This window comes from Erithacus rubecula (genome assembly GCF_903797595.1).
Source record: "Erithacus rubecula genome assembly, chromosome: 4".
Classification (NCBI taxonomy): Eukaryota; Metazoa; Chordata; class Aves; order Passeriformes; family Muscicapidae; genus Erithacus; species Erithacus rubecula.
In genome coordinates this window covers 12,055,868-12,082,198 of record NC_136686.1, presented here as the reverse complement: position 1 = coordinate 12,082,198, position 26,331 = coordinate 12,055,868, and the positions used below count along the sequence as shown (strand labels likewise).

The window sequence follows — 26,331 nt, the reverse complement described above, 5'->3', positions numbered from 1 at the left end:
AAAGCCAGGTTGATTGGGCCTTGGAGCAACCTGATCTGATAAAAGGTGTTGAAACAAGATGACCTGTAAGGTCTCTTCCAGCCTAGGCCATTCCATAATTTTATATATCTCTTATCAAAAGCCAACAGCCAACCTATATTGTCTTCCATAAGATTCATCATGTGAATTAAAAAAGCTAAAGGAAAATTTAGAAGCTTAATTTTGGGGACTATCAAAATCAGACGATTCAGTTTTCAAAAAGGTGATCATGACAATTTTTGTGTCTTGGTAGAAGGATGAAAACTAAAGCAGCAGAGTGAGTAAAAGAGGCAGAATGGAGTAATTTTCGCATCCAGAGAAACAAGTCTGGCCCAAGGATATGTCTTTGGAAATGCTGCATGGAAAGTGTAGTCATCATGTTTGAGTGTTACTGTTATATATGTTAGCACATACTGAGAGTGGGTTCAGCATGAGACTAATTAATGACTTCTCATCCCTGCTGGAGACTCAGATATTCCCTACTGGTACACTCCAAGTTGTTTGCTCTTTTGCCCAATCCTCTTCCAGGTCACAAGGCTCAAATGTTTGCTGATAGGAAACTGTCCCTCCTCAGCCTAGCCATTAAACTGGGGCTGAAATAGGCCCCAAAAACAAAGTGGAGAGAAAGGTTCCAGGCTCAAGTAGCTTGCCGTTGTGTACTGCTTATTACTCAGGGAGTATTCAATCCAGTGCATTCCCATTGTGTTAACAGCTTCCTGCTGCTCTGGACATTCATTAGTTTACCCTGGATTTGCATTAGGTTTGGGAATTGCTTTAAGTGAATAATAAAATTGGTTTCAGTTTGATAGGAAACTCAAAATCTACTTGCTGGGCCTGACAGTATCTTAAAAATAACAAAATAATATTATGTCCTAGTATCTACTGTGATTTCATAGAACCATAGAATCATTAGGGTTAGAAAAACCTTCCAAGTCATCAAGTCCAATCTTTGGCCAATCAGCACCTTGTCAATTAAAGTATAGCACTGGGTGCAATGTTCAGTTATTTCTTAAACTCCTCCAGAGATGGTGAATCCACCACCTCGCTGGGCAGTCCATTACAATGCTTAACCACCTCTTCATGGAGAAATTCTTTCTGAAACTTCATTTCCATGGTTGTTTGTTCAGCTGCCAGAAGAGAGTTGCAGTTTATTGAAACTTGTCATTGTCTTCTCCAAATTGCAGCCTCGAACAGAGGGTAGCACATCATTTGTTTCAGCCTCTTTCCTCAGGGAATTACACCTAGCAAAGGATGACAGGGAAAGCTGGGGGCCCTAGTGGTATCCAGAGCTGTCCAGGGTTCTGACATGTAAGAAACAGTATATAGTGAGTGGCCAGATGGCTCTGGCTGGAGCAGGAGGTGAACTCGATTATGTGAATTCTGTGATGCTAAAAGCAAGAGAAGCATCGAGTCAGTAAGGAAAAGCCTTTGTATGAAATTGGTTTTCAGATTCTAATGCAGAACTGTGCTATCTTGGTCTTAGGTTGAGTTGGGTCCCTGAGCCCTGGCCCCCCTGTTTGGCAGTATTTTTAGTAGAGGAGTGAGCCCCAAAAGTACTTTCACAGAATCATTTAGGTTGGGAAAGACCTCCAGGGGCATCAACTCCAATCTTTGTATGATTTCTACCTTGCCAACTAGACCAGAGTACTGAGTGCCACTTCAGGTGTTTCTTGAATGCTTCTAAGAATGATGACTCCACCACTTGCCTGGGCAGCCCATCCTAGTGCCTGACAAACCCTTCAGTGAAGAAATTCATCCTGATGTCCAACTTGAACCTTCCCTAGCACAGCTGGATCCCACTTCCTCTTGTCCTCTTGCTTATTACCTGGGAGAAGAGCCCAACCCCCACCTGGCTGCATCATGTTTTTCAGGTACTTGTGAGAATGGTAAGGTCTGCCCCCTGAGTCTTCTTTTCTCCACGCTAAACACCCCCAGCTCCCTCAGCTGTTCCTCACAGGACATGTGCTCCAGACCCTTTCCCAACATCGTTTCTCTTCTCTGGGCAAGGCTTCATGAAAGCTTGCAACAAGTTACATTTTCTGATTTCTTTTTAGGGAAGCTACACCCTTATAAAATGAAATGTCATGTTTTCTAATTTTAATCTTATGTTACTAAGGGTTTTACTATTTATTTGGAAGTGACTGTTGTGTATTCAAATTGTGAGATGTTACATAGTGATTCGTGTAATTATGAAAATACGTCATTATGAAAATACTCCATGAAATCAATATAAACAAGAATTCTGAATCTGAAGTAAAGCATTGGACATGAGACACAGGAAGATCTAATGATTTCATTTGTTTCAATCACTCTGCTGTAAATTGTTGGGGTTTTTTTGTTTTTATGTATTTTTATTATTTTGTTACTATAATTATGAATTGTATCCACTTTTATGTATAAGGAAAATGCAAGCTCCTGTGGACATGAGCAGGCTTGTCACTGCTGTTCTCTGCTTGCTGGGAGTGTGACGACATGTTTGAGCCTTGTCCAGACCTGATGGGGGCTTGTGGCCACTGCTGCTTAACTCCTTGCCAGCATGTTCGGGCTTGCTCTGACTTGTGGCATGTCACAGCTCACCAAGAAACTGCCTATAAAAGGGGCAGTAACCAAAGGTGGGACAGGTGTCTTGTTGGAGCGCGGACTCCCCACATCCGCAGCACTACATTGCTTGTTCCTTATCAACGAATTAATAAATTGCCTTATTGATTAAATTACATGATTTTGATGAGTAATTTATAACAAAATAAGGCATGATAAGTTATTAATTAATTATTCTTATGTCTCTATGTGAAAATAGGTTTTAAGGTGTTTTGTTTTCATTACCAGAAAAAATAAATAGCTAATGGCTACTTCATTGGTTCTGTAAATGCAGCAGTTATTCTCCTTTACCTCCTTGGCCTTCTAAACTTCTGTTTTTATAGCCTTTAGACATGACATGACGTGGCACTTCACTTCCCTCTAGTTGCTTCCTTATTTGGTAAACATGGCTTTTTAAACACATTGGTATTCTCTCATTATATGTAGATCCTTTGATGATGCTTACCTCCTTTCTGACTTTCCAGCAAGGGCTTTTAACTTGGCTCTACTTCTTTGCAGAAAGACTGTCCCTGAAGAAAGTGTTCTAAATGTAGACCTATACCATTGCTTAATGTGCAGTCCTTGAAATTCTTTTTGTTATTTTCTTTGTGTGCTGTTACTTGCTTTTCAAGTCTCATGGGTCAGCTTTTTATGGCTTTGTTAGTTACATGAGCCAGATGTGCCATATAGTTTTCTGCATGAAGGATAGACAAAAATTTGGAGTTTTTGAAGTCTGAAATTTATGTTTTGCCTCCTTATCTATAAGGAGAAATTTTCTTATAAGGCTTGATTTTTCTCATTAATAAAGAAGAAAAAAATGGAAGTGTGCAAGTATTAACATAAGCAGTCTTTTCATGCTGCTGAGAAACCAGTCTCAGTGTTTAAACTCTGCTCAAACTCTAATTGCAAATTTCCTGGACAGCTCAATCCTTGCTACTTGTCTTTGATGTCTTTTTAACCAGTGAATCTCAAAAGATGTCAGTGATTCATGTGAACTATTCAGAGGTAACAGAAAAGCAAGGATCACTTGTTGATGAGAGGATCTTTTCTTCGTAGAGGTTAATTGTCTGAGGTACTGTCGAAATGGAAGTGTGTTGCTACTATGATATCTCCCATGATAACTAAATCCATATTTTGATGCCCATATAATTTGATAATTACCTTTAATACACCTGCTTATTCATATCCATAGGATCAGGAATTCAGGGATCTATTCCTTTCTCTAAGTGTTATTTTCCTTTCTACAAGTAGAATTGGAAATTCTTTTTATTTTTATGAGCTGAAACTAGCCCTTTATCTTGCATATACTGTGTCTTGCTAATAAGATTTTGAAGAACATGAAATTGTTGATAAACCCTTTGTAAAACCAGAAAAGGTAAACAGTACCACTTGCTGAGCAATAGTTGGTCTTGCAAAATTTCCAGATATATTTCGTGCTATGTGTTGTCCCATACTGCCACAAGAGAACAATTCAACATTCCTTACGTATTCCTACACCAGACATAAGTAAGCAGATACCCTGCAATTTTCTCTATTCCCTTTTGGTTTCTGCTTGCTCTTCAAACTGTGCGTCTTGAAATCATGGAGGGAGGAAGTACAGGCAGAGTTGGAGGACTTTGTCACTTGGCAGTCATATTATTTGTTTTTGTGTTTGTTTCTCTACGTGGAATGTAACAGTTATTTACTTTAACAAAGGCTTTTGTACATGAGAGTGTGTGCCTACGGAACTTTCTCAGCCAGGATATTGTGCACTGCAAGGCAGGAGATAACTGCCTTGAAGTTTATACTGCATTTTCCCAGACCTGCAGAAAAACTTGTTAAATTGTCATATATATAGCTACTTGTGTTGTTTTGTAGATTTCCATGACATTAAAAAAGTAGTTTTCTGCCCAATAGTGATGATTTGTGTTCATTCTTGTTGTCATGAAAAACCTGAAAATGTTTTGGTGCACTTTTTTTGGCTTAAGCTTAGACCATTTTATTAAGGCAACCACAGTCTTTACAGGTTGATACACAGCTTTTTCTCTTCTGCTCAGACTTAGAGCAGATTAAGAAACAGGGAAATAAGTGCTGGAATACCTGCTGTTCCTATGTGCCTTTCTGCCACCTAGTGCTCATGATCTGGGAGGTTGTGTGAATACTGGACAGTGCCCACGTTTAACCTGAGTCAGCGGAAATGTGGGAGGGAGGCTGTTGTGTACCTGCCTTCAAAGATACTGGCAAAGCAGAGCAGGGCTGACAATCCCACACAGAGGATGGTGGTGTCCTCTGGGCCTCATGGCATCTGGTGTAGTGAGGAGATCTGGGAAAAGGAAGGATTTGATGATTGTTTCTGTGCATGTTGGAAGAGTTTAGTGCTTTGTCCTATGGCTCAATGTTTAGCCTTGTCACACAGGATTTAAAAAGAAGAAATGAAAGGAATCACTCAAGAGGAAGTGATAAGGGAAGTCAACAGAGGCAGTTGTTTATGGATACTGGTCATGCTGGCCCTCAAGGAATTTGTACACTATTTTTCAATTTTCTACCATTTACATGTGACTGAGTGACTCCACAGAACACATAAATGCAGCTATTTAGGAGGCAATGTAAGTTTTTCTTGAGGCTTCCCAATTGTGGAAATGTTGGAAACTGTAACATCTCCCGGAATGAGACACCCTCTCCAGCCCCACAATATCACCAAATGATATTTTTGTTTTATAGGTTTTAGTTCAAAATTTGGGGTTCTAATGCACTGCAGGTCATGAAGTTTGGATCCAGAAATCTTGCAGATCTTTGGAATTTCTCACCTATTTATTCTTTTTGTCTGGTCAGTGATAATACCCAGAGCATTTATTGTTTAAAATACTGTCTATAATATACAGTCAATAGTCTGTTCCAAACTACAAAGATGGGTTCTTTTGTTTATTTTTTTCCACAGTCCCCACACTGTGCTGTCCTTGGCTATATGGAAGCTGACTCTATTGAATTAAATACCACATCAGCAATTTGAAATTTGCTTTTAATTCCGAGCAAGTGCTACCTTGCAGTGACATTATCGTGGGTAGGAAGCTGTTAAAATTGCACTATTTTGAAGCTCCTACCTAAAGTACAGTTGCAGCTAAAAGTGACTGCCAGCTTAGTCACTGCTACTCTGTGGTTTATGTGAATAATATTTCAAAGTGTTCTCCAATTAGTGTGTGGCTGCCCTACAGCTCGGGGATCCTTTTGGATAGCAGAGCTTTTCCTGCAGCAGCACAGCAATGCATTCAGTCTTACAGGTGGTCTTTTGGTAGCGCTGTGTCCCTGTGTAAATAGCTCCTGAGGTTCTAATCTCATGAAAAACAGTACTGCCTAAAGCACGTATCTGTGAAGAGCACAAAGTTTGCATGAGCTTGAATGTTGAATTCCACTTCAGGGCTGAATAAAAACACTGCTGTTGTGGCTGAGACGTGTTTACCTACAGAGGAGCTTGTCCCACCTGGAACAAACAGTGAGCTTCAGGTTTCAACATGTACTAGCTGGCAGTGCCAGAATAAACTGAAGAAGGTAGCTGGAGGTCCAATGTGGGATCTCTTCCTAATCTACTTTCATAATCACTGCCACCATTTATTCTTGTAATAATTACATTTTAATCAGACTCCCACCTGTTCCAGTGAGAGAGAGTAGGTTTAGACTAGATATGTGGAATTTGAGATTTATTTCTCTGAGGGTGGTGAGGCAGTGGAACAGGTTGCCCAGAGAAGTTGTGGGTGCCCCATCCCTGGAAGTGTTCAAGGCCAGATAGGTTTGTATGGTGTTCTGAAGAACCTGGTCTAGTGGACGGTGTCCCTGCCCAGAGGTGTTGGAACAAGATGATCTCTAAGGTCCCTCCCAATCCAAACCATTCTATGTCTATTACCTTGCTGTCACTGGGTCACTCCTTGCTCTCGACTCCTGCACCTGGTTAGGATGTAATTGGTAACTGGCTGGAGAGGAGTGAATGAAATGAAAAGAACCACAACCCCCCCTCCCTGTTGAGAATATGCCTTCTTGACGCTGATGGGTTTTTGTCCTCAAGCTGTCATGTCTTCACAGCTCTGTAGGCGGAACAAAGGGGCTCATCAGACCGAGCATGATTTGTAAACAATGAACAAGGAGCTTGTGCCACCCTGCAGCATCTGACAGTGTGAAAACCCACCGTGACCTCTCAGGGGTTTGCTGGCTCCTCAGAGAAATTCAGTAGAATTTCACTCTTCCTATCAGGATGCTGCCTTCTCAAAAGGGATAGCAAAATCACAGCATCTCTTTCAGATTCAAAATGCTTATTTAAAAGATAAATTATTCTAATTTATGTTCTCAGTGTTTTCAATGATTTTTGTGTCTTCAGCATTTACTCAGAGGCTGAATACTGTAGTTTTTCTAGTAAGGACTTGGTTTCTGATTAAAGTCTTTGTCAATGAGTGGGCAAAAAATTAGTGCATTAACAACTTAGGCAATGAAATCAAAGTGATTTAGAGTAGCATTATCTAAAATTACTTTTTGTTAGTATGTGTAATGTTCTTTTAACTGACAACAATGATTTATTTCTACTTAGATGAATGATGAAACTAATCAGTGAACTGCTTGAGAGATGCTTTGTTAAATTAGTCCTATATTCAATTGGGAATCTTTAATCTATTGCTCTATGTGCTTATTTGTCATTGAATTTGCAGGGGAACGTGCAGGTTCTTCTTTTGTTTACATGAATATGAACTAGAACACCTTCACTGATTGTCAGTAGAGTTTCATTGTTTAAAAAGGGGAAAATGAGACAATGGGGCCTTCCTGTCTTTTGCTTTGTTGGGAGATACATTGTAAAAAAATGCCTTACACAATTCATTTAATAAATTACTTGACTTACGTTTACATGGAAATTCATCCTGCTTATTTCCAATATGCAAGGTGTTACTATTTAAAAGTATTTGTAAATTCTATGGTAATTATGGCTTAATAATGGGGATAAATTGGTGGTTTCCTGGTACATTTTCTCTATCAGACGAAATAAACTGAGGCTGTTTTTTTCCAGTCCACCCACAAGACTCTGGCCATCCATAAAAATTTCATGAATGAAGGAAATAACATATGTGTTAACAATCAAAATAACAAGAAGCTAATACTAGTGGAAATGCTTTTGTTACTGCTATGCTGCCTAAAGCCAGCATTTGTTAGGGTAGCTTAGAATTCTAAGGAGAAAAGCAGTTGAGCCTTTTGTGATCATTCAGCATAAATGACAGTTGGGTCTCTTCACACTGTCAACTATGTGCTGATAATCTGCCTAGCAAAGTGTTGTGATGTGGAAAGTAAAGAAGGAAAGCATTAGAAGGTTTTGCAGAGAGAGAAAAAAAGACATGTATTTCATAGTTGCTAATGGGCAACACTTGAGTCTAGGACTTGTGTAAGTTTTGTGTGACCTGACACTTTTATGTTTGTTTGGACAAAGAGTTCCTGGAATGTCCCTGCAATCTCAGCAATAACACAGATCTGTAATGTGTGAAAAAATATCTGAAAAGATAACAAATGCAGATTTCTCCCAGGTCATCCTAAGTAATTGCTCTTCATTAAGCTCAAAGCACCAGAAATACCACTAAGCAACAGAGACAGTTAATCCTTTGGACTTTGTAACTGCCTACACGCTGGTAATGGCACTGGAATTATGTCTTTTGACTAATGTATGTAGAAGGTTTAAAAGTGTGCTCTTCTGGAAAATAGGCCATTGTACATTTTAAGCTAAAGTATGAGTATGATGTGTAGACTCTGATGTCTGTGCCATGTCCTGAATCTTCAGTACTTCACTGGGGGAAGCAGAAGTGTCTGTGGGCATGGTGGCTTTCCACAAACAGCTGTGTTCAGCCTGGTTTTCCTCCTGTGTCCATAGAAGTGGATCTTCATAGATTAGGCAGAGAAACAACCACCATGGTGATATAATCTGTCCCTTCTACTTTCCTTTGGCTTCTTCACATCATCTTGTCAGCCCTGATCTTCTTTTGCTTTTTAGACTCCCTGAAGTGATACCTAGTCCAGACTTGTGTGATACAAACTTGGGAATTATTCTGTTGTTCAGCAGCTATAGCTTGGCAGGTGTGATTAAGTGTTGCATTGTGAAACTTGTGGAAATTTATAGTCTTGGGTAATCCTTTGTTTTAAGGGAAAGGACATGCTATTCTGAAATGAATAGGCTGTTTGGACAAGAGCCACCAGAAGTAAACAGGACTAAGCCTCCAGCTTAGTCAACAGGACTAAGCAGTAAATGGGGGCAAGAAGAATTAGAATGATAAGCAAGAGATATAGATAGCAAGTAAGGGTTTAAGTAGCGAAAAATGAGTCTAATTTGGAACCAATATATGTTGATGCCATTGTTTGTTAAAATGTAGAAATTGAGTGTATTTACACAAATTGTGGGTTCCCAGCATGTTCCCTACTTTGCACAAACTAAAATAAAATATATAACTACCTCATCTTGGTGTGGGATTTGTCTGTACACACCAGGTAGCAAGCCTGTGATTGGGATAACAGAAGGACAAGAGTTTCAAAACTTCATCAGCTTTTGGAAACCAAAATACGTATGCAAACAAGAACTGGTATTATCATCTCTGAGCAGAACAGGAAAGAAGTCTCTCTTGAAGCAATCTCAAGCAATATTAAAAGATGTTTGCAACTCATAGAATTTGGAAGCATTTAGTAACTATGAAATGTCTATTTGAGGGGTCTAAAGGCACAGAATTTTTGCAACAGTGCCCACTACTCTTAAAAGCAGGAGTTGATGTCTGCTGCCTTTGTAGTTTGGCACAGCCTTTGTATAACCAGCTGTCTTGAAAGGAGCTTTGATGCATCTTCAAGAAAGGTACTGTTATGTATAGAACATATCTAGTCTCCATTTCCTCTGCTTCCCACCCCACCCCTTTATGGAGAATGTGAATTCTCATCTGATCAGGATCACCTCAGAGATGAGACGTCCTTTAAATCTCAAGATATTCTTCTGGTTCAAAAACTGTAAGTTAAAAAATGTTCTTAAGAAGGCAGATGCAGGACAAGAATTCAGCTGCATATTCAGTGCGGCTCTGCTGTGCTATCAACACATTCCTAACAATTGCTGGGTCTCAGGAAACTAAAATTTACTTTTCTGCTTAAGCATGTCTTAATCTAGAGTTACTTTTTTCATTAAAAAACAGATTGTGACTTTACAGAAGCTGAACAGTCTAGTTTGTGAAGAAAGGTATAAGACAACAGGAATAAGTTCTAAAAAATGCAGAATCTGTGCTGTAATACTGGGTCTGTTTGCTGGTCCATGTCCTGTATTACAGTGCCTGGTGAATATATGATGCAATGTCAGATGTTGCTCTGTACGTGCAAGTGAGGCCACCCAGAGAGAATTGTTCTGTGATGCTGCATCATCTCTCCCTGTCATCTGTAGTCTCTGAGACCTGTGCAGTAACTCCTGTCTCTGCTGCAAAGTCAGGATTTTGCAAGTTTGATAAATAAAAATCCCTGAACAATTCTTTTGCTTGAAGAGAATATAAACTTTTGTACTGTAGACAAATCATATTCTGTAACTAAACCAAACTGCTTTAAATTCACATGTCTCTTTACCACCTCTTTTTTTCATATGCTGGGCTGTTCTGAAATGTTGTGTGCTGCTTATGACTGCCTCAAGATCACAAAAAGGCTTGTGGCTGGCAGGAACGTGTCCTATCCATAGTTTTGAGATCCTCTGGAATGAGGACTATACAGATCTAATATATTACTGTGTTTGGTGCATGGGATCCCATGGCCATTTGACTTTGCACTTTCATGCCCTGCTAAGCAGCTACAAGAACTCAGCTAAAATGGTCCCATTCAAATTTTAATTTGTGCTAATTCTAATTTGTAATGTGTCTGCGCAGCTGGCTGTTTAAGGAACTGCTGTTAAGCTCCAAATATCTTTGCCTAAGGCTCTGGACTGACCTGTCCCAGCATCACAACCATGGAGAAAGCCAGATTCCCAATATGCTTCTGTCATTACAGCATTCCCTGTTCCTTCCTTTCTTCCTCAGAGGTGTCTTTTGTATATCAGCTCAGGAAGATCACTCTCATGGGGTTTTTCCCCTGTTTTCCTAGTTGTTTTTTTTTTCCCCCTGTGTCCTTGCAGCTTGCCTGGAAGGCTGTGAACTGTCTGATTTTGGTCAGTGTCTGCATCAGGACTTCAGGCAGTTTTGGTTTTGCAGAAAATCATCATCATGTTTATTGCATCCTGGTTTGGGGAGTGTTTGGTTCAACATGTACTTACCAGCTAATTTCTGTCCTTTTTGTTTTGTTTTGTTTTGTTTTGTTTTGTTTTGCTTTCTTTCACTTCTAATTCTCCTTTTTCATTCTGTCACTTTGAGCCCTAACAGCACCCTGGGTTCTCCAGGAGTGGCTGCTACAAAGATGTTTGTGTTCTCTATAAAACTGGTCTTGTTTTGTGTTGCTAGGCTACTCCCTTCCAACTGCCACTGAAGAAATGTTCCGTGGTGGGAAACGGTGGGATCCTGAAAAGGAGTGGCTGTGGCAAACAAATTGATCAAGCAGATTTTGTCATGCGGTAAGACAGAAACCTTAATGACACATTGTCCCCCCTTCCACCTGCTAAGCCTCAGACTTTTCAAAGCTGTTCAGTTGGGATTAATCAATGATCATTTCCTTTGTTGCTCTGCCTTTGCAGGATGCTTTACACAAGCAATTTGGGTCAACATGTGAGGAGAGGCAAAAAAGGAGTTTTGGCTTGTTTTGGCAAAGGCATATGGGGTGTTGGGACAATCTGCTGGTCAGTAAAGTTGTGACAGCTTGTGCAGTGTCTCAGGGAGGTACTGAGGAGCAGCTTTTTTTATCATTTATGCAGGGACATCCTGCTCTGTGCTCTGTCCTCTGAAACTAAATGCCATGTATGCAACCTGTGGAACTCAGAATGAGTAGGGGATGATTTATGGGGCAAAGCTTGAGTTGGTAAAAACAAAAATCTTTCTTTGTTTTTCTTTCATCAAGACTGAACTGTGGCTGACTGAGGAAAGGCCAAACCTCTTCAGTTGATGTGAGGTTTTTGTGATTCTTTACATTTCCTTTCCCTCCAATCTTCCATAATTTATAAGAACCTGTCAGGAGGGATGTTGAACCAGCTACTGCTTTTGTGATTAAATTTGGCACTTTCTAGGTCTGTGATCCTTAAGGAAGAAAGACAGAAGTTAGTTCCTCCCTGATAAACATGAACAAGAGAAACATTGTCAGGGAGAAACTGGAGGAATGTTCCAAAACAGTTGAGAATTGGAGTTTCTTTGGGTTTCTAATGGATGCATAATGAGCTCCCACTATAACACATCTCCTTATTAGATCCTGATGGCTTATTATAAAACCATACAAATTTTCTCTAAACAATTACTATAATTTCTGCTTTGCATCTCAAAGACCAAAAATGCCTTCATTATTAAATACTTGTTAATGTAAAGAAGTAGAACAAATTAAATTCAAGCATCAACTTAGAATGTGTACAGAAGAGAAGATGTAAAGCACAGGGGGGGAGAGCAGCACTCTGATTGCCATTACTGCAAGAATCCTTAGGTGTTCCATAGACTAAATACAAGAAACTGCAGTGTATATACTATGGTTATATTTTCTAGTCATTTACAATGCTGTAGAACCAAATCTGTTACAAAAACAATAGAAGTTGAAAAACAAAAAAAACCAAAAAACAAAAAACAAAAACAACAAAAAGCCCCCCAACAAAACAGCATCTATTTTAGCTTGATCATAATATACTAACCTTTATATGTAGAGAGCTTTTTTGCTTTAGAAATAAGTGATAGGGAGAATCCTGCAAAAATCCCAGTCATTGTCTGCAGGCTCTATTGTATTAGTCATATGAAATAATTTTAATGGAAAATTTAGTTGATGTTTTCTAAATCTCATTTCTTTAGTCTGAGAGCTGAGAAACAGCACAATGGTGACTTTCATAACACTTTTCATTTTTTAGAAAAGAAATTTGTGTAATATCTTCAAAGTATTTCTGCAGTGTGAAGTGTCCTGCAAGGTTTTGTCCTGTTAATTGTTAATTCCCTTCACATGGGTTTTGATTTGCTTATGTATATTTCCATAAGCTTTGTCATGTGAGAGAAGATGGCTGCAGTCATATGTTGTAATTGCTAAGGTTATTTAATGAGTTTAAACTCATCTGGTTGCTGAGCATCTTCTACAAACCCAGTTGTTCCAACACAGAGATGAAAAGAGCAGCAGTTTTCAGCCCCTAAGGCACAACAAGCTGCATATGCAATGAGAAAGGTGCAAATGGTCTATATGTTTAGGTATTGTGGTTATAATGGCTCTTCTTCTGATTTTCAAGTTTGTAATTCTTATTTCTAAGGAAAAAAATTATTTACTCCCTCCCTACCAACTAATGCTTATTTTAAGAGAGGAGTGTTGGATAGTAGTCTAAAGCCATGTTTTTATCTCTATTTTTCATATACTTCTCAGTACCAGATATAACAGTAAGAGAATTAAAAATAAGGTTTCTTAGTATGAATCTTGTGCTTTGGTGTGGTCCTCACCTGCAGAACACTAATCACTCTGCTGACCTGTCCAAGAAAATAATTGGGAAGGTCAAGCAACAGATTTCCTGCAGTTTCCTGTGGATACTCTGACCATTTCTTAATGTTTCCTGCACAGTAAGGTGGGAATCACTTATGAAAGGAATTGGATGTATTTAAATAATGCATCCGTGACTGACACATGTATTGTGATTATTTAGATGCTGAGATGATAAAAACTAGGGTGAGGTCTTAGTCCTTCATAGTGCTTTTAAATTAACTTTAACCAAAAATGTTTTCTTAAAAGTGTGCCTTATGAGCTTTTGTTTATTCAAAACAGGGAGCATTAAATTGTGATCTGTCAGAGGCATTTATGCCACTTCTCTACCCTAACTCAAATCAGCTCTAAATCTTCCTTCACAAATATTTGTTACACTTTCATTTTATTTTACTTTATTTTAAGGAACTCTTTCTTGTTAAGATTTTATCATTTGTTATGTCTGAGGGTTAAAATTTCCCTATGCTTCTAGCCTTCCCTTCCCTTCCCTTCCCTTCCCTTCCCTTCCCTTCCCTTCCCTTCCCTTCCCTTCCCTTCCCTTCCCTTCCCTTCCCTTCCCTTCCCTTCCCTTCCCTTCCCTTCCCTTCCCTTCCCTTCCCTTCCCTTCCCTTCCCTTCCCTTCCTTCCCTTCCCTTCCCTTCCCTTCCCTTCCCTTCCCTTCCTTCCTTCCCTTCCCTTCCCTTCCCTTCCCTTCCCTTCCCTTCCCTTCCCTTCCCTTCCCCATCAATGACAGCAGTTTCTGAAAACCTCTTATTTTTATTGTTTTTTCAGTCTTCTTTTGAAATTTTCTAGCTTCTCTTAATTTGTGGCAGAGTGAACTAGAAGCTGTTTCCTGACTGAAATCTCAATACATTGTATACATCTTAACAGTCATGAAAAGGAGAAAATGTTCCAGGAAATTTTGTATTTCTTGGTGAATGTGATTTTATTCAAATATATTCCATGTAGGTAGGACATTGCTGTCCTTTTCCTTGGTAATTCTTGACGATGAGAATTTCAGGTTTTGAGAGCTGTTATTTATATGCAGATAGAGGCTGGTACAGCACCACAGTGGTTTTGGTTGGGTTGGGAGTTTTTTTTTTTAATGACTTAACAAACACTGAAGAGAGAAAGCCCCAAACCCCAACAACACAAACACCTAAAAGCCTTTCTCGGAAAAAAAATTCCAAATTCTGCTGTCTTTGAGAATCATGGTTTCATTTTTTTGCGTTTTAAGCATTCCAAATACTGTTTGTGTCTTTGTTTTAAAGGAGAAATTTGAAATGAAAAATGTTTGGAAAACAGTTATTAGTGTAATTTTTATGTGTTGAGTAGATTTCTCCTGACTAGTTTTTGGGGCAGTGCATAGGCTTGGATACTGTTTGAATGTATCTTCATCTTTATCTCCTGCACCTTCCTCCTTCCCCTAGGTGTTTACAAGGCAGCTTTTGGGACTATTCATGGTGTGGATGTTTCCCTCTAATTCTGGGGATTTTTTGAGTCTTGAATCTCTGCTTCCCAAATTAAATTTGCTTGATTGCTTTGGCTTTATTCTATCATCATCCTGCCCACCAGAACAAGATTGTGAGCAGAACTGAGAGACATATATTTTAAAAGACACCCACTTTTTTTTTCTCTATGTTTTCTCAGTAAATTCTATAAGATGATAGTACCCCACAGTGTAACATTTAAAATGCCAATTATAATGACTGTAATACCACAAAGTGGTATTATCAGTCTGGAACCTGATACTGGTAAATAAAACAAAACAGAGTGAAACCCAGAACTTTTAAAGAATTTGGATTAAAAAAAAAAACTTCTTCTAGAGATAGTAACAGCCTCTTCCACAGCCTTTCAGCCTGTCAGAAATGTTAAGTCAGCTTTTGATTTTGCTTAGCAGCTACACAGATTTCATCTCTGCAAAAGGTTTTATTTCTCTATTTCCCCGCAATCTGGTACGAAAATGCTTATAGGTGTTTTAGAGTAGGGAACAATTGTATCCTGGTCCAATAATACAAGATTTTTACATTTTCTGATACCTATCAGTCCTGAATGTTATTTAAAATCTTGACTGTCTTTGTGTGCAGGTGCAACCTTCCTCCTCTATCCAGTGAATACAGCAAGGATGTTGGATCCAAAACCCAACTGGTGACTGCAAATCCCAGCATAATTCAGAAAAGGTAGAAAGCAGGTTTTTCCTTTTCTGGTTGGGGGGTAGAAAAGAAAAATTCTTCATCTGTGTTACAGAAATTAGTACATCAGAGTTGTGTTCTTAATATTGTCATCCTGGAAGGGGATCTGGAAAAGGTGAAATAGGCAATGGTTTGTTGTTAGGTGAAATAATTAAAGGCTAAACCGCTGATCCTTTCAGTGTAAACAGGGAAGCTAAGGGAGGTGCATATTGATGGATGTCCCAGGCTGGTGGTCAGGCCAGTTGGCTGCTGCATCCCATAGTTAATGAGAATGCTAATTTGGGTTTCTCTTTGCTTCAGCAGAGATAACCTCTGAGTCCTCACTGCCTTTGCATTGTTTATTTGATACTAATTTACAGAGTATAAAAGGGGCTAGGATGGAAGTGCTTGGCAGGGTGTGATCATACAAGCTTTGCTTTCTTAGGAAACTGGGACAAATTTGTGTTGTTTATTAGAGTTGGTTGAAATTTTCAAATGTCAGTCACTGATGAGAGTGGGGAAGATGGAGTGGGGGCAAAAAATGTCAGTGCTATCTCTGATTTTGTCTTCCTGCATTTTAATTGCCATGTTTTTTGTTTATCATCTGTACTGAGGTAGGTTATTCTCAGGCAGAACAAAATCTAGTAGTAACCTGCCACGTTCGCTGAAAAACACAAGAGAGAAGATGTGAACCAAAGGGATGAACAGGAAATGATTAGGCATAAAGAATTGTGTAATGTGGGTACTGCAAGATGAGGGAAGCAATTGTGAAAGGAAGCAAAGCAGGGAAATGAAATACATAGTAGAAAGCCAGGTGTTTTAAAAGAAAGGCACTGGCTTGGAAATGGATGTTTGATGGCATTTAAATGTAATATTTTTCCTCTCTTTCAGGGGTTGAAGGGTTCATTAGTTTTGTGTGTGAAAGAGATGACAATCTTTGACAGAATAGAACAGAGGGGTGAGCTTCAAGAGCTGATTGCTGGCAAAGAGTGCTGAGTCGGAGAAGGTGCAGAAATACTTGTGGGATGAGATCAAAGCAAACCAAGCAGAATTGGCAGGGGATGGTAACAGGTGCCAGGCAAAACCAGGGAGCTAGTCAGGGATGTGGATCTGAAGGCAGGAATCTGAAAATCCTGTGGTATGTTGATGGTGATGGGGGTTGAGTGTTTTTCTGTTACTGTGTCAATTGAAAGAATTTTTCCCATTATCATGCCAATGGAGCTGGCCGGGTTACACTCAGGGTCTCTGATGGGTCCAGACAAAAGGGGTAGGTGGGAACGGCTCCCGGAGGGGCCTCTGAGGTTTCCGGGAGGGCACTCGGGTTTCCGGCGTGCTCGGAGGAGGACGCGCGGGATCTTCAGCCACGCGGCGGAGCACAGGAGAGCCAGACCCTCTGTGATCACCTGCCCTGCATCTGCCCCATTCCAGCCTCCTGCCTCTGCGGACACAGCTGATCACCCGGACATACATGGTGAGCGAGGAGCCGCCGCTCCAGCCCGTTCCCACCGAGACCAGCGTGGCCGCTGCTGCCCCTCCCCCCTCCCTCCTGCCTCCGTTCCCGTCTGCCCTTCGGCAGATCCGGGCTCTGGACTAAGCACAGAGACAGCGTGCTTTCATCTAAAGGGACTGACACCGAGTTATCTATTTTGTTCTGTTAGCAATTTTAACTGTTATTGTTTTCTGTTTGTACAGTTAGATATATTAGTAAAAGAGCTGTTATTCCCACCCCTTTATCTCTGCCTCAGAGTCCTTGATTCAAACAATTATAATACTTGGGGGGGGGGGGGGAAGTGGGATCAAAGTCTCTATTCCAAAGGGAAACTTTGCCCTTACTGGCAGACACCTGTCCTTTCAAACCAGGACAGATTTTGGCGCCCAACGTGGGGCAGAGGGCACTGAGTTGAGAGTTAAGACAGGAATAACAGCTCTCTTAACTGGCAATATGTTGTCTGGTTTAATCCGGTTTGTGTTCCATGTGGTCACAGCTGTCTCCCTCCCATTTGCAAGCCCCCTCTCCAAAGTTACTGTAGCTATTATCCAATTGGTTTGGTGGATTGATTATGTCAGGAATTCATGGGTTTTTAATTTTTTCTGGGAAGCGGTTGCATGGATCCGGAGCTATCGTACTCTAACTGCGTGTTTCTGGTGTTATTTCAGTAATGGTACTTACTGTGAGATAACGAGTGCAAGGGAAATTTTCTCCCAACCCATCACCCAGTTTTTTGAGGCTACCCCACTGGTTCTCAAGGATTTCAGATCTGTTTTAATTGCCAGTGCTATTATACAGTAGCTGGTGTTGCTGGTAGCCTTGTTCTACTTAGCATTCAGAAACAAGGGAATATTGGCTTGGACAACAACTCTGATACCTGCCCCAGGGACTAGGGATGCTGCCCCAGAACCTGCCTCTGCCCCAGGGACTAGGGATGTTGCCCCAGAACCTGCTTCTGCCCCAGGGACTAGGGATGCTGCCTTAGAGCCTAACCCTGCCCCACAGCCCACCGCAGAAATGAGCCACCCAGAGTGGGTGGGGGCTCTAGTGAAGGATATAGGTCAAATGTTGAAGGAGCAAAGCCAGATGTTGAAGGAACATAGCCAGATGTTTAAGGAGCACAGCCAGATGATGAAGGAGCATTTTTCTCCAGCTGGTGAGAAACCCTGCCCTAAAGAGGGAGAGTCAGATGGTGCTGCAGTGGAACCTGTAGATGTTGTATCTGTCCAGGTTCCAGCTGGATCACAGGAGCAGCTACAGCCAGCAGCAGTTGCTCCTGTGGAAACTGGGAAATCTAAGATTAAAACGAGGCACTTAGATAATGGGGATCAGCAAGGAGGGTCCTCACAACCAGCAAGGGATCCAGAGGTTGAGATTGTCACCGAGTCCCTCTCATACGATAGTCTCCGTAACCTGCGTAAAGACATTGCTCGGCGGGGCCGTGAGCCTTTTACAACTTGGTTACTCCGGGTCTGGGACCTTACGGGAACAGGTGTTCAACTGGATGGAACTGAGGCCAGGAATTTGGGATCCTTGGCCCAGGATTCAGGTGTGGACCAGATATTCGTAAGGGAGCAAGGCCTCCTTTCCCTCTGGGACCGGCTTTTAATGAGTGTGAGAGAGAAGTTTTTACACAGAGAGAGAATGCAGGAGCACCACCGTAGGATGCGCTGGCAGACCCTTGAGGAAGGGATCCAGCAGCTGAGAGAGACAGCAGTATTAGAGGTACTCTTTGGGAGGGATGGACAGCATGACAATGACCCTGACAAGGTCAAGTGCACAGGGCAGATGTTATGGAATCTGGCAACCTTGGGTCCATCTCAATATACCACCTGCATAGCAATGATTAATGCCGATAACCATCCAGAGACAGTGTGTTCTGTTGCCAACAAACTCAGAAATTTCGAGAGCATGATGAATGGCCCAATGCAGGCTAATGTCTCTGCCGTGGCCAGGGACCTCCAACAAGTCGAAGATAGGATGAGGGATATGAGGGAGGAGATGATGGAGAGAATTGAGGAGGTGAGGAAGATCAGCGTAGCAGCAGTACGAGTCACAGGCCCCCAAGTCAGAGCTTCACGTCCCCCAGCTAGGGAGAGAGGGTACACCTCACGAGCTGACCTGTGGTTTTTCCTGCGAGACCATGGGGAAGACATGGGAAAATGGGATGGGAAACCCACTTCTGTCCTGGCAGCACGGGTGCGTCAGCTCAGGGAGGGAAATGCTAACCGAGGGAGCCGCACTAAAATGAAGGTAGCCTCAACCTCCCACAAGCAAGGTGCAGGGTATTACAGCAAGGAGGATCCCCTGGAAGGAACCTCCACTATGTATGCCCAGGAAAGAAATAATAACCAGGGCTAGAGGGGCCCTGCCTCTAGCCAGGGAGAGGCATGGGATGACAGGATCTATTGGATAGTGTGGGTGCGATGGCCTGGCATGTCAAAGCCACAGAAACATAAAGTGTTAGTTGATACTGGTTCACAATGCACCCTGATACCATCAGAACATGTGGGGAAGGTACCTGTTTCCATTGTTGGGGTGACGGGGGGATCACAGGAATTCACTTTGCTGGAAGCTGAGATTAGCCTGACAGGGAAATGGTGGCAGAAACATCCAATTGTAACTGGCCCAGGGGCACCGTGCATTCTAGGCATAGACTTCCTCAGGAACGGCTACTACAAAGACCCAAAGGGGTTCAGGTGGGATTTTGGAATAGCTACTGTAGAGACAGAGAGCATTAAGCAGTTGAACACCTTGCCTGGACTGTCAGAAAACCCCTCTGCAGTAGGACTCCTGAAAGTGACTGAGCAACAGGTGCCAATTGCCACCATGACAGTGCACCGCCGGCAGTACCGGACAAATCAAGATGCTGTGATCCCCATCCACAAAATGATTCGTGATCTAGAGAGCCAAGGGGTGGTCAGCAAGAGCCACTCACCCTTCAACAGTCCTATCTGGCCTGTGCAGAAATCTGATGGAGAATGGAGACTGACTGTGGACTATCGGGCATTGAATGAAGTGACTCCACCGCTGAGCGCTGCAGTGCCAGACATGCTGGAACTCCAGTATGAGCTGGAGTCCAAGGCAGCAAGGTGGTATGCCACCATTGACATTGCAAATGCATTCTTCTCCATTCCTTTGGCAGCAGAGTGCAGGCCTCAGTTTGCTTTCACCTGGAGGGGCGTGCAGTACACCTGGAACTGACTGCCCCAGGGGTGGAAGCACAGCCCCACCGTCTGCCATGGACTAATCCAGGCTGCACTGGAGAAGGGTGAGGCTCCAGAACATTTGCAGTACATCGATGACATCATTGTGTGGGGGAACACAGCAATGGAGGTATTTGAGAAAGGAGAGAAGATCATCCAGATTTTACTGGGAGCCGGTTTCGCCATTAAAAAGAGCAAAGTCAAAGGACCTGCCCAAGAGATCCAGTTCCTGGGAGTGAAGTGGCAGGATGGACGGCGCCAGATCCCCACTGAGGTCATCAATAAGATCACTGCAATGTCTCCACCAACAAGCAAGAAGGAGACACAAGCTTTTCTAGGTGCTATCGGCTTTTGGAGAATGCACGTACCTGAGTACAGCCAGATTGTGAGCCCTCTCTACCAGGTCACTCGCAAGAAGAACGATTTCCATTGGGGCCCTGAACAACAGCAAGCCTTCGCCCAGATCAAAGAGGAAATCGCTCATGCAGTGGCCCTTGGCCCAGTCAGGACAGGACCAGAGGTAAAGAATGTGCTCTACTCTGCAGCTGGGAACCATGGTCTGTCCTGGAGCCTTTGGCAGAAGGTGCCTGGTGAGACCCGAGGCCGACCCTTGGGATTCTGGAGCAGAAGCTACAAAGGATCTGAAGCCAACTACACTCCCACAGAGAAGGAAATCTTGGCTGCCTATGAGGGAGTTCAAGCTGCCTCAGAGGTGACTGGCACAGAAGCACAACTTCTCCTGGCACCCCGACTGCCAGTGCTGGGGTGAATGTTCAAAGGAAAGGTTCCCTCTACCCACCACGCCACCGACGCCACATGGAGCAAGTGGATTGCCCTCATCACGCAGCGCGCCCGTATTGGCAACCCGAATCGCCCTGGGATTTTGGAGATAATTACGAACTGGCCAGAAGGTGAAGATTTTGGTCTCGCTGATGAAGAGGAGCAGAAGCAAGTGACCCGGGCTGAAGAAGCTCCACCGTACAACCAGCTGCCAGCAGATGAAACACGCTACGCCCTTTTTAACGACGGTTCCTGCCGCATTGTGGGGATGAACCGGAAGTGGAAAGCTGCCGTATGGAGCCCCACACGACAGGTTGCACAAGCTACCGAAGGAGAAGGTGGATCAAGTCAACTTGCTGAACTCAAAGCTGTTCAGCTGGCCTTGGACATTGCTGAGAGAGAGAAATGGCCAAAGCTCTACCTTTACACTGATTCGTGGATGGTAGCCAATGCTCTGTGGGGTTGGCTGGAAAGGTGGAAAAAGGCTGACTGGCAACGTAGAGGAAAACCAATCTGGGCTGCTGATGAGTGGAAAGACATTGCCACTCGGGTAGAGAAGCTCCCCGTGAAAGTCCGTCATGTGGATGCCCATGTTCCCAAGAGTCGGGCTAATGAAGAACACAGGCACAACAAGCAGGTAGATCAGGCTGCACAGATAGAGGTCTCAAAGATAGACTTAGATTGGGAACACAAGGGGGAACTGTTCTTGGCTCGATGGGTCCACGATGCCTCAGGCCATCAGGGCAGAGACGCCACCTATAAGTGGGCACGAGACCGAGGGGTGGATCTAACCATGGACAGCATCTCTCAGGTTATTCATGACTGTAACATGTGCGCTGCCATCAAACAGGCCAAGCGGGTGAAGTCCCTCTGGTATGGGGGGCGATGGTCCAAATATAAGTATGGAGAGGCCTGGCAGATTGACTATATCACACTGCCTCAGACCCGCCAGGGCAAGTGCTACGTGCTGACCATGGTAGAAGCCACCACTGGATGGTTGGAGACCTACCCTGTGCCCCACGCCACTGCCCGGAACACCATCCTGGGTCTGGAAAAACAAGTCCTCTGGAGACATGGTACCCCTGAAAGAATTGAGTCAGACAATGGGACTCATTTCAAAAATAGCCTTATAAACACCTGGGCTAAAGAACATGGCATCGAGTGGGTGTACCATATTCCCTACCATGCACCAGCGGCTGGGAAATTCGAACGGTGCAATGGTCTGCTTAAGACCACCTTAAAGGCACTTGGTGGGGGGACTTTCAAGAACTGGGAGATCAATCTACCAAAGGCCACATGGTTAGTGAATACCCGAGGTTCCACTAACCGAGCAGGCCCTGCCCAGTCAGAGCCCTTGGGAGCAGCAGATGGAGATAAGGTTCCAGTGGTACACCTGAGAGGCATGTTAAGGAAAACTGTCTGGGTGAACTCTGCTTCCAGCAAAGACAATCCTGTTCGTGGGGTGGTTTTCGCTCAAGGACCAGGTTGCACTTGGTGGGTGATGCAAAAGGATGGAGAGACCCGATGCATACCCCAAGGGGACCTTGTTCTAAGGTGAACTATCTATGATACTGTGCCTATAACTACATGTATGTATATAATTTAAAGATTTCAATATGATGTAGCATGTTGGCATGGAAAAACTTCGGGGTGGATAATGTTGGGGGTTGAGTGTTTTTCTGTTACTGTGTCAATTGAAAGAATTTTTCCCATTATCATGCCAATGGAGCTGGCCGGGTTACACTCAGGGTCTCTGATGGGTCCAGACAAAAGGGGTAGGTGGGAACGGCTCCCGGAGGGGCCTCTGAGGTTTCCGGGAGGGCACTCGGATTTCCGGCGTGCTCGGAGGAGGACGCCTGGGATCGTTCAGCCACGCGGTGGAGCACAGGAGAGCCAGACCCTCTGCGATCACCTGCCCTGCATCTGCCCCGTTCCAGCCTCCTGTCTCTGCGGACACAGCTGATCACCCGGACACACACGGTGAACGAGGAGCCGCCGCTCCAGCCCGTTCCCACCCAAGACCGGCGTGGCCGCTGCCGCCCCTCCCCCCTCCCTCCTGCCTCTGTTCCCGTCTGCCCTTCGGCAGATCCGGGCTCTGGACTAAGCACAGAGACAGCGTGCTTTCATCTAAAGGGACTGACACCGAGTTATCTATCTTGTTCTGTTAGCAATTTTAACTGTTACTGTTTTCTGTTTGTACAGTTAGATATATTAGTAAAAGAGCTGTTATTCCCACCCCCTTATCTCTGCCTCAGAGTCCTTGATTCAAACAATTATAATACTTGGGGGGGGGGGGGAAGTGGGATCAAAGTCTCTATTCCAAAGGGAAACTTTGCCCTTACTGGCAGACACCTGTCCTTTCAAACCAGGACAGATGGCTAATTGGTTTATGAAGTGGAATTAAATGGCCAGAACATCCCGTCAAGGGAAGATCAGTTTGGCCATGGCATTTGGGATGAAATAAAGAGAAGTGTGAAACACAATCTTACGAGAGTTTTACAGTTTTCAAGACAGAGGGCTATTTAACTCAGGCATATTTGTTTTGTGCCCTCCCTCCATCAAGGTCTGGAGTAGAAAGCTGACTGTAGTTACTATTTTTGAACAGAAAAGGAAAAGAGTTTTAGTGAAGCTTCAAGGAGACTCTGTAGCCACACTGGAGAGACCATGGAGTTCAGCAAGAGGGGAAGGATGGAATGAGAAGACGGTTGAAGAAGCAGATGGAGAGAGCGATACGCTACTTTGTGAGGGGTGGATATCACAAGGAGGAGTGGAGGGGGTTGGGAAACGGGAAAAAAGAGAGGAAGGAAACAGGATTGTGATTAACGTCAGCTTTCAAAGTGAGTGAACAGTAACTGTGATGCAAGACTTTGGATCAAAGAGTATAGTGGAATGTATGTGTGTGTGTATTGATTAGGGGGAGATACACAACCAGTAGCTGAGAATGACACAGGGAACAAATTCATAGCACTGAAAATTGGAAGAAGCCTCCTGTGCTGCTTTCACATGGAAGGAGGGAGGGGTGGAGCTGCCTGAGGGAAAGCAGCAGGAAGCCGGAAACAGGAAAGCTGTCCCCTCTCTGGGAGCTTCCTCTGTGGGCCGCGGGGACCAATCAGAGAGCTGATTTAGTAGTGGACAGCTCGGGAAACCAATTAGAAAGTTATTTGGCTTTCACAAATCACATGGATAAAGTTAACTAGCCCTCTTTTGTCTTCTGGGGGGGAGACAAGCAGCAGGTTGTGGGGGCTCTGGCCCCGACACTGGGTCCGCAGCCCTGGCTGTGCAGGGCCTGGCCTGCTACCCCAGCCTGGGCCGGCTCTGCGGGGAGCCCTGGCCTGGCTGCGGCTCGCTCCCTGGCTCTGGGCTCCACCTCAGCCCTGACCCTGGCCCTGGCCCTGGTGGTCCCCAGCTCCGTGTGGCCCCTGGCTCTGCTCGGCTTGGCTTGTCTCCCCTCTCCATGTGGCATGGGCAAGCGGGGGCATGGGGAGCTATCAAAGGCTCTCCCTTCCCCCCCACCGTTTTGAGAAGAGAGGCCCCAGATTATCCATGTGGCTCAGAGTTTTTTAGCAACAGCCTGGCCCAGCTTCTTCACATCCTGGATGCAACTTTAACCCTTTTTGATGCCTGGATAAGACTCTAGATCTCTCGAGCTCCCTGAAATAAGAGGAATGAAGCAGAAGTCTACTGAAGTCAGTGACATGAAAGCTAAGTTTTCCAGATGAGAAGAGATTGAAAAGATGCCACTGTTAAGTAGCTGAAAACCTTTTTTTGGGAGCTAAAAGGGGACGGTGACTACACTGAAATTCCTTCAAACTATGAAATATACTTGGGGAGGTTAGGTGTTTGAGAGGAGGATCTCTTACCTCAAGGAAATGGCTCTCTGTTTTGGGACTGGAAATACGGACAGAGACATTTAATAGAAAAAGAAATGAGAATAATTTTGTTTTTCAGCAGCCTGCCTTTAAAAGTGGTACCCCAAGTGTGTAACATAACCCATAGCACAGCTCTGGAAGGACTGTGGAGATGGGAGGAACTCATAAACTGCAATATTTCCCGGGCGGATGTAGATTGTGAAAGTGAGACACCCCCTAAGCCTAAACCAAAGAAAAAAGGAACTTTTCTCTCAAGAGTGAAGTGAGATGATTATTTAAGTAGATAACTGTCTGAAGTGTTTTCTGTATATTGTTGTTAAGAAATGTGGAATGAAGGGGGAGGAGGGAATAATCTAGAAATCTTATTCTGGATTCTTTTTGTGTTATTAATAAATTTCTTCTTATACCCTTTTAAGCCTGACTTGTCTCTCCTCCTAAATCCTATCTCTAAAAGAAATTAAATATATTAAAATCGGCAAAGCCCAAGTAAAACCGTGACACCTCCTTTGAGGCTTTGCTTCCTCTGCCTGGTCAGGCAGAAATGTTTTAATTTTTAAATTTTGTAAAATAATTGACTGATGTTTCCTATGTGCTGCCCAAAGTCATTATTTTATCTCCTGTGTGGTAAGTTAGAGCAGGGGAAAAAAAGGTTATATCTTGACAGTGAAAACAGAAAAAAAGACTCCAACTCTATCACTACTCATATGGAAAGAAGCTTCTGTAAGAATTAAGATTGCTTGTACATCCAGACTTTCATGAAATTCAGATACATTCAGATTTGTGACTGATGTATCTGTTTCTAAGCTATGATTTAGCTAGCATCACATAATAGGATTGTTCATTGTCATTCTTCACCTCCTCTTGTCCTTGCTTGAAGTATGTTGATATTGATGAGGCTTGACATCTCAATTATCTCTCAAGTGTCTTCTGGCAGGTTTAGTGAATTGGTCCTGCAACACCATTCATGGTATCTAAAAGATCTACCCTTACCAGATAATTTGTGGTGACACATGTTGAGTAGGGCAAAGTTTTCATACCAGGGATGTGAAAGCAATTTCCTGTGTGGTTCTAAAACCAGAATTAGTGCCCTTAGAAAATGAAATAGTCGGCAGTAGTTACTGCAGAGATACCACCATTTCTCTATCAATTTAGCACCTTAGAATGGAAGAGTCACAATTTAATCTTGGAGTACCTTGACTTTAAAAATAGCTCCTAAACATTGCTTTTTGCAAAACTTGGGAGATCAAGTTTTCAGCAGGAGATGTGGCTGTGCAGGTAGTACAGTTTTCACTTGTGAAATATTTTGTTCCATTCTCATTTAGGTTTGAATGTACCATTTTTTGAATGTCCCGCTCATTTGGGTTTTGGGAATGTCCTGCCCTAACTTCAGTTAAGTTAGTATAATACAGGAGAACTGACAATAGATGTACTGTTGCAGAAATTTTCCAGTCTAAGAGGATGTGTGTTGACTGTTCCAGTTTCTTTTCTTGTCTAAAATTTTTCACAGACATCTCTCTTCAGTTAATATTGGAACTCACAGTCTTTCACTTCTGTATGAAACTCCTTTTTCCATTTTGCATTCAAAACTTAACTTTCCTGTCAAAGCCTATGTTAAGGCTGCAGTTGGGATTGAAATGTTGCGTAAAACTGCTCCTGGG

General features: G+C 43.0%; 1 protein-coding gene across 2 annotated transcripts in view; it reads left to right on the top strand.

Moving 5' to 3' along the window:
- ST8SIA1 (ST8 alpha-N-acetyl-neuraminide alpha-2,8-sialyltransferase 1) overlaps positions 1-26,331 on the top strand; it is a 111,066-nt gene that overhangs the window by 46,247 nt on the left and 38,488 nt on the right. For both annotated transcript variants that reach the window (XM_079304095.1, XM_079304094.1), the window contains exons 3-4: positions 11,040-11,149; positions 15,246-15,338. In XM_079304095.1, coding sequence (XP_079160221.1) covers positions 11,040-11,149; positions 15,246-15,338 — 203 coding nt within the window. The remainder of the gene's footprint in view (positions 1-11,039; positions 11,150-15,245; positions 15,339-26,331) is intronic.